General features: G+C 41.2%; 1 protein-coding gene across 4 annotated transcripts in view; it reads right to left on the bottom strand.

Annotated features, from left to right (window-relative positions):
- LMNTD1 (lamin tail domain containing 1) overlaps positions 1–14,907 on the bottom strand; it is a 262,693-nt gene that overhangs the window by 116,233 nt on the left and 131,553 nt on the right. For all 4 annotated transcript variants that reach the window (XM_020797811.3, XM_020797812.3, XM_073000777.2 and 1 more), the window contains one exon: positions 10,957–11,058. In XM_020797811.3, the coding sequence (XP_020653470.3) occupies positions 10,957–11,058 (102 nt within the window). The remainder of the gene's footprint in view (positions 1–10,956; positions 11,059–14,907) is intronic.

Here is a 14,907-nt window from a genome sequence, read left to right as displayed (position 1 = left end):
ATCCAAGGAGGATTTTTTTTTCCAATAATAGTCTTACTACTGCCTACTTTAAGCAAGCTGGGATCCTTCCCTGCTGCAAGGAGGCATTTACTATTCCTTGGACCCACTTGGCCGGTCCCTGTCTGGCAACTTTTATAAGCCAGGACGGGCAAGGGTCCTGCAGACAAATGGTAGCCTTCGCCTCTCCCAGGGTCCTGTCCACATTTGTCCAGGCTGCAAAAACTGAAAGTTATCCATCAACACAGAACAAGCAGGAGCTATAGTTACATTTACAGGACCTGTGTTAACTACAGCATCCAAGTCAGAGCGGATCCGAGTGACTTAGCCTGCAAAGTGCAGTGCAGATTTTTCATAGCAAGCTACCAAGTGGTCAGCACTATCTTCCTGCCATGATGCAACAGGCTGTCGACCACTTGGAAGAGCTCCACTGGGTGACTCTGTGCAGATGCAATGGTGGCAGCAAATATTGACTTACTTGCTGCCGCCACTGCCATGAAATAAGCCTTCCAATGGGCTCTAGCCCGTGTTTGGTCAGATTCACTCTGAGTTTTCCGTCATCATTGCTCTAGTGTTCATCCCATTCATTTCATCACAACCAGCTCCCCTGTAAACCAGGGGGCCAGTTTGTGAGAGGGAATGATTAGGAGCAATTGTGTGAACAGCCCTGGCCATTTTCACATTCCAGAGATCAACCTGGGCTTCCACAGAATTGCCTACCAAGGTGACAGGAATTTCCCCCAAAACTGTCAGGGAACCATTTGGATCCATCAGCCTCCTGAGGCAGACCATCTTAAGTGTTCCCCCACTCCTGCAGAGGTTCTGAGTTCCAGTGAGTCTAAACTCCACCCCACTGTCCATGACAATGGAACTACAGAGAGTTCCTCCACACCCATATCATCGACATCTACCCCAGTACAGAAAACCAGGTCTAAAGTGTACCCTGCAGTGTGAGTGGGAGCAGATCCCATTTGGGACAGATCCATGATCATCATGGAGGACAGGAAATCCTGAGCCACTCCCGACAAAGCTGCCTCAGCATGGATGTTGAAGTCCCCCAGCACAACAGGCCTAGGAGACTCCAGCACCACCCCTGAGACCAGCTCAGTGAGCTCAGAGAGGGAGACTGCTGAGCAGCAGGGTGGGTGGTATACCAATAGAATCCCTCTTGTGTCCTGGGCTCCCAGGTTCAAATACTGTACACACATTCAAACCTGGAAAACTGGGAGATGAGGCACCTGGTGACGGGGAGAGTATCACAACAGACCACTGCAACTCCACTCCCCCCTCCAGGTCTCGCCTGCTGCTGCACAGAGAACCCGGGTGGGCAATGCAGGGCGAGATTGACACCCTAACCTCATCTAACCAAGTCTCTGTGATGCAAGGCAGCTCAGCCTGCACATCCAGGATCAAGTCCTGGATGGCTGCTGTTTTCCCAATGACCAATCTGGCATTTAGCACAAATTTTGTCTTCTCATGATGTACCTGAAATGCAACAGCCTCAGTTTTGTCATTTTCTTCTAGAGAGATCAGGCTTAATTTGAACTGGGACCCACTTCTTTGCCTCTCTAGTGGTTTATGATATCCATAAGCTTTCCTCCAGACAAATATTTTTCCTGTCAGCTTTCTTCACTGGTCGGCGTCCACATCCATCCATAGTAATCAGGAATACAAATATTTATTTATTATTTATTTAATTTATATGCCGCCCACACTACCCGAAGGTCTCTGGTAATCATAATCATGATCTTGGCCAAAGTCTCCAGTGACATGTCCTTACACTTGATTATCTCATCTATTTTCTACATACAGTAGTTGCCCTTCCTAGTCTCAGTCTTCTGATTTCTTGGCTGCGTTCTCCATTGGGTTTGATGACTGAACCAAGGTGTATAAAACCTTTGACAATTTCAGTTTCTTAATTGTTGACATTAAAGTTATACAGATTTTCTGAGGTCGTGGTTTTTGATTTATTCACAGTCCACTGTACTCTTGCTGTTTCTTCCGCTAATTATCACTTCCCCTTCATCTGAATCTAATCTCCCTAAGATACATTCTGCAGATGGATTGAGCAGATAGGGAAATAAAATACAACCTTATTGGACACCTTTGTCCATAGAAAACCATTCTGTCTCTCCATGTTCTGTTCAAATAATAAATTATTGTCTACAACATAGATTATACATTAGGGCAAGAGTTTTGCTGTCATCTACAAAACATAGACTGATCTTCTTCTGAAATGTTCCAATAGCTAACGTATTTCATCATCATTATTATAACATTATAATCAAAACATTGTACAGTATTTGATCATTAGTTTAAATCAATCATTCATGAGGCATATCTGCACAAACAATGCAAATACACATGGTACCCCTAGGGCCAGAGGAAAACCTACTAATTTGCCTTCACTCCTAGGTCGTAGTAGATGTAAATCACTGTCAGGAGGGCTCTATTTGAACCTGAAGGTCAGAGGCAGGCAGGAGGGAGCAACCTCTGACAAGTGCAATCCCTGAGACAGAAGGCAATATAGTTTGGGTGACCAATAACAAAACAAAAGCACAGCATTACCTGAGACTACTCTGAGATGGGAGCAGATCCCTGGTTCCCTGTCAGATTCACCATAGGCAGCAAATGAAAGGTGGTACGTTGTCAGGGCATTGCAGTACTACTGGTCTCCTCAAGCACCTGAGGAGACAGCTCCAAGTGTTCTGGCTCGAAATAGAGATAGAAAAGCCCCAGCAATCAGGCAGAATAGAAAGCCATGAGATCAGAGCTGCCAATGCCAGCCCAGATCACCAGACGCCTCTGTGAGATGCTGGCAGTGGTGGATTCGACTGCCTTTGCTGTGCCCTTTAATACAGAACTTCTACTTGAAGATGCTCTGAGGGAATCTAGCATGCTGTACCCTAAACTGAAGTGGGGAGCTAGAACTTTGTTTTTGCTAGATTTATTTAGCTGGGAGTGGAGGAACAACTGGCAGCACAGAGTGAAAAAGAGAGAGAGAAAAGAGAAGATATTCACATCTTAATTCTCTGTGCATGCTGCCTATTAATTTCAATTAGGAGGTTCTGCGTCACAGCCATGAGGTGGTTTTGTACTTTATTAGCCAAACGAGTCCCATTTTCCAGGCTTTCAGAGAGTATACTGATTCTTTTAAATTAACCTTGCCTTGTTAAACTCTCTCTCTTGCCCTGATTGCCAATTGTTTTGCTTCTATTATGTCTAACACTGAGCTGCTTAACTGAACTGTTATTCTGCATACTGAAAAGGTGGTATGATTGCAGCGCGTATTGTACTTCCCATATCCTCCCTTGCCCTCCTTCTTTCCATTTTACAGACTATTTTCAAGGTTCTTCAGCACACAGTCAAGAGCCAGAGGTGTAGCCAAAAGTATAGCTTTTACAGGGGCCTCAAAGCTATGCCTGGCTGTTTTGGCCCTTTATAATCTCGGCAAAGACCACCTCTTCTTGTGTGCACCATCTGTGCAGCGGCTCTGTGGTTATTGTCTTACCAAACCCCAAAGATTCATTCCCTCTGCTGCAAGGGTAATATGTGCAAATTACATCACAATAAAATAATTCTGTGCTCAGGCAAGCCGAATTCTGCACTGTGACATTTCTATTCATTGTGCATAATTATGCAAATTGGAAGGAGTTGCGGATTTCCCTTGCTTTACATAATGTAAGCTGCATCATTTAACTCTGATTTTGCTAGCCATGCAGAAAGGCAAGGGCACAGAGCGCCACCCTGGCAGAACTTCAGAGCATTAAACCCTGCCAGAATAACCACCACCCACAATCATAGGGGATCCCACTTTCTGTACTTCCAACCTCCATATATTAAAAAATCTCATTTGATCCAAGCTGATAGTTACAGTATAGAGGCAAATGCAGGTGAGCCCTTGTACATCCAAACAGTAGTTTCTACTGATGTCTAACTCTGGAAGGAGAATAACAAGAAGTGCATAGACGAATCAAGGTTACAACTCATGCATATGGAATTGATGAATGAATGAATGACTCTTCCGGCCCTGGTGTTCTAGCAGGCATTGCTCTGTAAAGGCTAGTGCTCACTTTTAAAATGCAAATTAATTTGGGATCCTTGGAAATCAGACTTCTGTGCCCAGCACCACTTGTCTTTATTGTGGTTACTGTTCTCCTCCTGGCAATGAAACTGAAAGAAGCACAAGCTAGATTCATGGTGCTTAAATTCATGCTCACTGCTAAGTCCACTCCTTTCACTTATTTTTATTTATTTATTTATTTTTGCTACCTAAGGTGAATCTGACAGGGAAACAGGGATCTGCTCCAATCTCAGAGTAGTCTCAGGTAATGCTGTGCTTTTGCTTTGTTACTGATCACCCAGGCTGGCAGAGAATGGGCACGTCAAGAGATATTCCAAGCTCCTTCCCGAATTTATCAGTTTCTATTACTTAAAAAAAAAAGTAACAACACAGTCTAATCAAAGTTAATGGTTTCTAAGTCCCACTGAATATGCTGTGAAAGATTTAATTACATTTTTAATTTTACTGTTAATATCCATGGGATTAAAACAGTACTTAACTTCTGAGCAGATAATGCTCTACATCTGTAGCTCTTAGGTGAAAGAAGCAAAACTCTGTACACAATATTCATCTTGAGATACAATCCTATGGTCTTCAGGAGAATGTAAGTTGTTTGGGGGCTTCTGCTTTTGAGAGTGAATGAAAAGTACTGATCTTGCAAAGCCCTTTCCAGTTGCTATGAAAATATCCATACTTCTTACCTCCCCTGTGTCAGCAGAAGTAAAAAAAAAAGTGTCATTTCACTGGTCTGTTATGATTTGATTGGGGCAGGTATTGGATCCACAGGATCCATGTCCATGAAACATGCCCCTGGGAAAATATTAGCATCCTTGTCAGCACATGCAGTCTTCCTCCACAACCAACCAGAGGGAGACCTCAAGGAAGTGAACATCAGTACTGTAATGGAAAAAAAAATCTTCCCCCTACCAGAATTTGACAGAAATGGTTCAATCACCTTTCAATCTCCCATACCTGTTGGATTGCTTTGGTTGGTTTTCTGAACTTCTGTTATTCTGGTTAATGCAGTCGTTGACCTGCACTTGCCATAAAAACACACACACGCACACACACGCACACACACACACACACAGAATCTTATTTCACTGTATCCCATGTAGTACATCAAAGTAATAATTCATAAACCTTGAATGCAATGGCACTTACTTCTGTGTATGCAGACATAGGACTATGATGCAGCTAATTTTATTTCAAATATACTAGATTCCCTGTATTCAGGTGTTTTGCATGGTCATATTGACTTACTATTCTCACCTCCACCTTCCATGCTTAGCTTTAGGTGCCACCATCCAAACATGATTCCAGCAGAAATCAGTGTTTTCCATTAGGTCTACATTCTCTCTCTCTCTCTCTCTCTCTCTCTCTCTCTGTGTGTGTGTGTGTGTGTGTCTGTCTGTCTGTCTGTCTGTCTGTCTGTCTGTTTGTGTCTGTCTCTGTGTGTGTGTGTGTGTGTGTGTCTGTGTCTGTGTGTGTGTGTGTGTTGTGGTTGTGATGCAGGGAGGGATATTTTTCTCACTTTTTCCTTTTATAAATATAAATAGGACGCTGTCACCACCAGCTGTGGAAGATTTTTAAATGCACTTTTATTCTTGGGTGCCTTCCTGCTTTATTCTTGGTTTTAATTAATTACTAGAGACACTAACACATCAGGAGGCTTTTCCAATTTGCTTCCTTAACAGTAAACTGAATGTCAGATATGCTAAAGCTAAGGAGAGTTTGAAGAGGGAAACATATAAAAAGGAATGGATCTTTTTTTTTTGTTTGGTTTGGTTTGGTTTTGGGGGGGACATCTCCAGAATCCGACCACCACCCTGGCCACTCTATGCTGCCTGTGGGATTTTGGGAGCTACTATCTCCCCCAGTTTGACCTTATCTCAGGTCATGCATCATTTTATAAACAGTAACATTCTGCTCACCCCATGAACAAAGCTTTCAAACGAAGCTTTCCAAACACTGATTTGGCCTCTTTAATACCAAACTGGAACAGAGGGAAATAATTCAACCCCAGCAAGTTCTAAGTAGATGGTAAGCTTTGTCTCTCTGAGCTTTTTAGTATTTATATTTATCATACAAAAGTTCCTGCTATTTAGGCATGAATATGGATAAAGGCTGTAATCCTGAGCACAGTCAGTGGCCTAATTCCTATTGAAATAAACTGTAGTTGAGTTGCCTGACTGTGAACAGGATTTAGCAAGCTTCTCTCCTGTGCTGTTATTTTGCTTTTCTTTGTAGAATTAATTCAAACTTAACTGCGCTCTAGTTTAATTCTCAGACATGACCCAAAGTCAGCCTAAGAAGTGGAGAGGCCAAAGTTGGCCAGCATCATGCTTTAAAACGTTATTTGTGGCAATTGGCTAAAATACATTTGATCTCTCTGGAAGATCAAAAAAGAGAATTTTTGTGTAGAAGACAATACTCTCTTTGCCTAATTGTTATAAAATCAGTTTCACCCATAACCAAGGTTAGTAATAGCAATGGTAAAAAGCCTCTGAAAGTTTCACCCATAACCAAGGTTAGTAATAGCAATGGTAAAAAGCCTCTGAAAGTTTCATCCATAACCAAGGTTAGTAATAGCAATGGTAAAAAGCCTCTGAAAGTTTCACCCATAACCAAGGTTAGTAATAGCAATGGTAAAAAGCCTCTGAAAGTGATCTTACTTTTAAAAAAATATTTACATGCTTTCTTAGCCACATTGTACAATAAAATTTTGCAATCTGATGAATACAGAAATAAACTTCTACAAATACACAAGTTAGTATAAGGCTGGACTGCAAAACAACATAAAGAAACTACCTGAAAAAGGGGGGGGGGGCACACCAGTTTGGAAGTTTGAGCAAATACAAATTTTAACGAATTAGTGATAAGTGAGTAATGAAGCAGCATGACAGGCATTTGTAAGGAGATGTAGGCAGCAGGATGGCAAAAAAAATCTCTGCCATCAGTTCCTCAGAAAACCCTGTTGAAATGATTAAAATTGGACATGGGCCTGTATACGTCATGACAACTTCAAAAGAATTTATTTAGGACTGATCAGAGAGATTCAGCTTTCCTTTCCATGAAATGGATGCCTCATCGTCTTTTACCTCGGCCTTGTTCTCAGTTTCTTTTCAAGACTGATCAGTTTACCTATCTGTGAAATGGGTCGTTGTTGCCACATCCAATTTTGTGGCTGGCCATTTGGTGGCAAATGGCCATAATACTTTGTCAAAAATCCCAATGTGCTGACAGGCCCAACAAGGCATGTAACCCCTGGCTCATTGCTCACTCATCTATTGCAAATGGGAATTTTCCCCCCACAGATTTACAGTCGGCTTTTAAACAACTAATAATTTTATGTCTTTGGCTTGTAGCCTTGCCAGATGCATATAATCAGTTGCTAACTTGTGTTTTCTCTCCTTCCTTTTGTCTTTGAACAGCATCTTTCTCTAATTCCTGTTTGGCCGTATTCATTGTGTGCTACCAAGTATTTACTGACAACAAAAATCAGTTAATGTTGTTCTCCAGGCTCCATACAAGAGTAAAAAACCCTTGCTAGTACCCTGTTGTCTCGATGTAGAGTGGAAAGGTAACTGCATAACAGTCTCTTCTGCCTCTCAGATTGTGGTGGGCTCCCTGTCCCATGCCTGATCTCCTACTAGTTGCAAGCTCTGACACACAATTTGTTACATATCACAATATGCTAGAGTGTTGGAAGAACACCTAGGCAATTACCCTTCTGCTCCACATTTAGGCAGCCAGATGATGGTCTATTATTTGGGATTTCTGATTCTAGTGTGGAGGGGAAGTGGTGATGCTTGTAGTTCCCCCAATCTGGACATAATTGTGGCTAGTGATGGAAAAAGACAGTACAGAATATGTGTATGAGACAGAAGGAGGGAGAGGAAGATGGTTAGCTTGGATACATCAGCATCTGCACTGACATGTTAATCTTTAAGTGGTAAAGTGAATTGACATGTTAGCATTGGAATACGAATATTAAGATATAGCTTAAAAATTAGTTAGCGTTCTTAATCAGTGATAAAAACAATTGATCATTAATTTTTAAAACCCCATTTAAAACAATTAACAGTGGCCAAAATGGCAACCCACCAAAGTAACCCCCACCAAGAAATAAAATTAAAAGAATGGAAACATGCAGTTGAACTTCTCACCTCCCAAACAAAAATTGTATTGGTGCAATGGCTGCAAATTTAAAATTTGTTGTAGAAAGGTTTAATAAATTAAAGCTTTGGGAGAGAAAGAGAAATTTTAACTAATTGTTACAAGGTCAGAGAGAAAAGGGTGCAAGCTTCTGCATTATTTACAGCACATTGAACAATAGAGGTTTCATGACCTCTGCCTTGTATGAGGTTACCATCTGAAGGACCATTCTTTTCTCACAAGTTAACCCATGTCCCTTCATGGCTGTTTTTTTGCAACCATATAGATCCAGCTTCCTCTATGTGAAGTAGCACAACATTTTATCAAGAAACTTCATTCTGATGGTTCCATAACTACTCAAGTCCTGTTTCACAGATGATTTGTTTCACCATAGTGGCAGAATTCCAACAAAATATCCTGTCATCAGTCTCGCCGTCTGTGGTGAACACAAGGCTCTGCAAATGTGTTTTGGGCATGTATATATGTGCTGAAGGAGTTTTTCATCAAGACACCTCCCTCCCATTGCAACCAGCTCTGCAGTTTTGATTAACCTGTCAGAAACTCAGATTTGTGAAACTCTGCTGAGCCCCAGTGTAATTTAAAACTGGAACACTTGAAATTTGGAATTCAGTGACTCAGAGTTTCAAAAGGCCACTACACAGCATAGCAGTCCTAGTTCTGTCAAAATGACAGAGGTGTATATCCAGCCACTGGGCGGGGCTTTATAAAAGCACAGCAATTTCGTACAAGGGGCATAATCTTGTGTTTTTTGAACATCTGCAGATTTGCTTGGCCAATGCTTCAGCTATATAAAATGCATCATGCCCGTGAAATATTTAAGAAGCATCACTATGTTTGTTTTAATAGATATGTCCTTGTGCAATGTCAGAAATTACCTGCTGAAACTTTTGAAAAGTAAAAGAATGTGTACAATCCCTGGAATTGCCAGGTTCCATTCCCTGAGGTTTCAGATAAAAAACTTATAACCAGGGAGCAGAGTAGAGGACCCTGCCTTGTTAGGAAAGTGAAGCCTTGTGATATCACAGATGAAGGCCAAGCTACATTTGTGATGAGGACTGGATCTGCTTCTCAGCTACCTGATTATGATATTTCGTGCGAAGGGTATCCGTGTAAGTGGCTCTAAAATCTGGGGGAAATCTGACTAGCCAGGAAATATGGCAACCCAGAGCCAAAAAGGGGAGAAAATGTTTTGGGGGTGGACTGGCAGGCAGCAATATGTGCCCAGCAGCAGCAGCGGCTGCCTCCATTCTTCCTCACACACAAAAGCCAGACTTTCTCCTTCCCCAGTACTACTTATTTGCCTTAAGGTTTATCTGTCCATCCAGAAGTAAAGGAAGAAATGAAAAGAACATGCAAGCAAAGGCAGGTCCTCCCCACCCCCCTAAAACCTGCTCCATTCCCACTTGTACAAAGAACGGTGAAAAATAAATAAATTACAGCAACTGGAATTACTCCAAACTTTTAAACAATTGGCAATAGATGCTAATTTCCTTCCCAAAATCGATCCATCAGTGATTTTCCAGAAATCACCCACAGATTTTCAGAACTTGATTCCTAATTTTTAGGCTTGACCCTTTGGTCTGTCCCCAAGCACCAGCAATACTGAGAAATAAGTGTATCATAACAACAACAACAACATTTTTATATAAGCACTTAGAGGCTTTTTGTTTTTTGCGGGGAGCAATCAGAATCAGCCAATGTGGCCACTATGTGTGATTTGGAAGCTTCAGAGAGTTCTGAATGTTGCTACCAAAGAGTCTGGGTGAGTACATCACAATATTTCTGCACTGACTCCTAATCCAGACCCAATTCAAGGCACTTGTTTTGACCTTTAAGCCCTTCATGGCTAGCGATGAGGGTTCCTGAGTAACCACCTCTTCTCCAGTGTGAGTTATGTGAGGTGGCAACAGGATACGGAGCCTTTTCAGTGCTGGCTGCAGAACGCATTGAGACTTGCACAGAACTTGGAAAAACTTCCTTTGGTGTAGAGCTTCCAGAATTCCTTACTCAGCATCACCAGTGGCCTTGGTGACTGAGAGATTCTAGAAGCTACAGTCCAAAAAAGTAACTACTTGAAGCTCTGCATTTGGCAGTCATATTTTTAAGAAGACAAGCAGCACCTTGTTTGCAGTTATTTCACTAAGAGACCAAGGATTTTTAAAAGAAACGACATTTTTCAATCTAGAAGATTGTTACAGGGCAGCCTATAAATATTACAAGGAAATAATCAAACATACCTACCTCAGCCAGTTTCTGTCATATCATCTTCAACTCTTAGGGTGGGGAATAAAAGTCTACCAACTAACTTCAGCAATAATTGATGAAATCATTATTTTCTGATTCAGATTTCTGTTCCAATTGTATCTGAAGGTTCCCCCATTCAGATGTGCACATTTGCTTCAATCCTCTTAATCAAAATTGTGTCTATCATACTAGCTGAAAACCTGCCCCATTCCTGCTTGTTGAAAGAAAGAACTGTGGAAAATAAATGGATAGATAGATACAATATGAAAGAGAGGATTTGTTCAAGGCCCCTGCATTTAGACACTGTTAATGGCAAACATGACTATCTTTATGGAACGGACAATTTAGCATTAGGCAGGGAGGGGAAAAAACATACTCAGGGAAATTAGATGGAAATGTCCATCTGCGTCTGCAAATTTCACATTATAGTGACTCAGAAGTGCAATTACCGGCAAACTGACAGACACACTGACCTCTAGCCTTGCCTCCAAATCTTTGATGTGCTGTTGACTGTTCACATGCTCTGCTTGGAGCTTTTCAATGGCCCCACTGCTGATAGCCTCTTTGGAGATGAGCTGTTGGAGGGAAAGGAAGATCCTTTTATCAGAGTGAAAGAAAGGAGTCCCAACAAAGGGAGGCTGGAAATACATTATTAGGTACTTTTGTTCATACCTAGTATGTGGCCAAATGGTGTTGTCGTAATGTTATGGCAAAATAGGCTCTTTCAATGGCACGTGTATGAAGGCATTGTCCTTTATTGGGTGCTTTTTCTAATTACAAGGCGAATGGAGGGAACTTCCCATGTATGTGATAGGAAAGAGGGTAGAAGACCAAAATAGCCTTATATCTAAAATGAGTGACAATGTTGAGAAAGAGGTGCTGAAATGGCATCAATTGTATCCATATTTCAGGCCTACCTGACTTGTGATCCACAAAGCTGAACATAAGTCATCAGCCATTTATGGTGCTTGGCCAAAGGCGCAATAAATACCCTGTGTATAAGTTATGCTATATGCATAGTATGCAGCTTAAAGTTACTGGATTACTCACAAATAAACAGATGTGGCCTGTTGCTTGTGGTAGAGGCTGAAATCCACTGATAGAAGTGGAAAGTTTTGTCTGTGTTCTTGACAGAGTGTTGTGGGAATGAATTTAGGGGGAAAAGGATAAGGAGAATGGTTGAGCCTTCCAAATTGCTTCCCTAATGGTTACTTGTGAGTAAAAAAGACAATGTCAACTTATATTCGCAAAGGCTTTCACGGCCGGGATCTAATGGTTGTTGTGGGTTTTTCGGGCTCTTTGGCCATGTTCTGAAGGTTGTTCTTCCTGACGTTTCGCCAGTCTCTGTGGCCGGCATCTTCAGAGGACTGGAGTGGGAACTCTGTCCAGAGCGCGAAAAACCCACAACAACCAATGTCAACTTGCTTCCTTGTGTGTTTATCATAATGTGCAGTTTGAAAAACAATGTGATTGTCAAGCATCTGACAGGACATAATGAACAGCTTATATAGGTTGTGTAACTCTAAGGGTGTATAACTCTAAAGCTCAACTTAAAAAAACAACTAAGATCATGGCCACTGGGAAGATATGGAGGCAGTGACAGATTTTACTTTCCTGGGCTCCATAATCACTGCAGATGGTGACAGCAGCCACAAAATTAAAAGATGCCTGCTTCTTGGGAAGAAAGCGATGACAAACCTAGACAGCATCTTAAAAAGCAGAGACATCACCTTGCCGGCAAAGGTCCGTATAGTCAAAGCTATGGTTTTTCCAGTAGTGATGTATGGAAGTGAGAGCTGGACCACAAAGAAGGCTGACCGCCAAAGAACTGATGCTTTTGAATTCTGGTACTGAAGGAGACTCTTGAGAGTTCCCTGGACTGCAAGGAGAACAAACCTATCTGAACCTTCTGAAGGAAATCAACCCTGAGTGCTCACTGGAAGGACAAATCCTGAAGCTGAGGCTCCAATACTTTGGCCATTTCATGAGAAGAGAAGACTCCCTGGAAAGTGATGTTGGGAAAGAGTGAAGTCAGGAGGAGAAGGGGACGATAGAGGATGAGATGGTTGGACAGTGTCACTGAAGTTACCAACATGAATTTGACCCAAATCCGGGTGGCAGCGGAAGACAGGAGGGCCTGGCGTGCTCTGGTCCATGGGGTCACGAAGAGTTGGACATGACTTAATGACTAAACAGCAAAAACTCTAATATCTTCACCACCTATTCAATATGTATTGTTAAGTGTATGTACATTACAAAAACACCAGTGTTAACCAGTACTGTCTGTTAAAAAAAAAACCAATGACAATATGTAGAATTCCTCCCCCCTCCCTGGCTACTTAATATAGTTCCATAACATATTAAATAGAAATCAAGGAGGCATGTGTTAATTATAACAGCGAAATCTCATTATTTTCTCTAAGTAGGGCTACCATTGGCTTTACCCTACGTACATCTGCTGCCTCAGCATTATCAAATAGCTTCTTCTGCTTAGGATGTTCTACCTCTTTGGGCTCAGGTTGTGCCCTGATAATGTGGGATTTTTTTCCTGATGCCCGAACATCATCAATTTTCTGACAAGTTTTCAAATCAGTTTTTCAGGTGCAAAATTATCTCGGAGGAAAAGCATTGTTAAAATACTGGCCTATTATTGGTGATAATAAGATATAAACACATTTATCTACATGATTATTCAAAAGGGAAAGAATAGACTCGATGTATAATTTAGAAAGAACTACATGTTATCTGGCAATATTGGTTTTATTAAATCTTTTCCTGCACATGCTATCCTCTTATGTCTGCCTAATAAACAGCCACCATGCAGTTGACTGGTTATGTTTGACTTCATTTACAACATTTTGTTTAGTAAGCTTTTGAGGCAAGGGTGAAACAAAATTAAGACTTTATTACCAAACCATGAAAGAAAATGATTAATGAAATGTCTTGTCTTAGCTGTAGAAAATAATTAGCACAGGTTTTTTATGTTTTTGAATACTTCACTGCTCAAACATGATTTCCCTCAAATTTGTTTTTGCATACAGTATGACTGATGCATATACTTTGCAATATCAATCCGAACTTAGTGACATTCATCTTGCAGTAAATTTGGGCACACATGGTGAGAGTTAATAGGAAATCACAATGTACAGAGTAGAAATACATGCACATCAACATGTGCAAGCACCATGCGTCCAGAGTTCAGTTCCTCACCCTTGGGACCAATGGGGGCCATGCCAAGCCGAGAAAACAAGAAAAACTGAAGGAAAAAATTGACCTTTGGCTGATGCTTTGTCTTATACCTCCTGTTCTATAAAAGCTAACAACTGCCTTAGAAAAGAAAAGAAAAAGAAAGAAAAGAAAGCTTAGACCAGCTAATTGGATGCCAGGTGGCATGCCTGGTCTTCAGGTAAAACTGAACCAGCATGGTTACTTATATGGCAACTCTAAGTCTGGTAAACATTTAAAAGGTATGGGCCTAGACCTATTTGAATGGTGGATCATTAGTCCTGGAAGCTTCCAAGAAGGAGGCAGTTCAGATGATCAACAAAACATCATGGTTCCAACTCCTGATTCAACATGTTCACATGTCCCAGTGGATGCCTGTCTTCTTAAGACATTTAAATATTTGAAGCACAAATGTATTGAGTGGCACCTATGTAATTTGTATTCAGGTATTTGAACCAAAGGGCAAAGCACAAGATGTGTTGGTGCTCATTGGTGGAACAAAGAAGGAGAAAAATATTATTAATATAAACTACGAAGAGTCATTTAAAGTATACATTTGGGATTCCCCTATGCCATACTCACGGAAAGAGAGTACTTACCTCAAGAAATAAGGAAGTGTGGGTCATATTAAGCCACATAGCCCCAGAGGGTTTACACATGAGCCTTATGGCTCTCCTTTACTCCTTCCCTCTCCCCTGCCACCCACCCCTCTCTTTCTCTCACACACACACACTCCAGCACAGTACACAGTTTTTCTCTCACCAGTCTAAGCTATCTTCCCACTCCACATATGTCAATCAAAAGTCAAAAGTAAAAAAAGAAACATTTTTCTTTCTAGCTGATGACAAAAGTTTGAGTGACATTTTAAGAGGCACAAGCCATGCAGGAATGCAAAACTTTCTTGCCTTGCAGTAAAAGCTGGTTTCTAGCTTTGTCTTCTTCTTTTCACTCTGAAATTGCATGTTAGATTCAGGTGGTGACACCCACATCAATGTGCCCACATAGAATTAATACCCTAAACAGAAATCTCACATCCAGTCAAATGTACAGCTTTTTGATTGAATCTGTTCCCACATTTACCTCTGAGCCATGAAGTATAGAGTAATAAGCATGAATGAGTGAAACAGCCCAGAGAGATTCGTATTTCACTCACAACTGTTGGAGTTACCTTATACTGTAAATGAAGATGTTTAATTGAT

Source organism: Pogona vitticeps, chromosome 5 (assembly GCF_051106095.1).
Source record: "Pogona vitticeps strain Pit_001003342236 chromosome 5, PviZW2.1, whole genome shotgun sequence".
Taxonomy (NCBI): Eukaryota; Metazoa; Chordata; class Lepidosauria; order Squamata; family Agamidae; genus Pogona; species Pogona vitticeps.
This window is presented reverse-complemented; position numbering and strand designations above follow the sequence as displayed.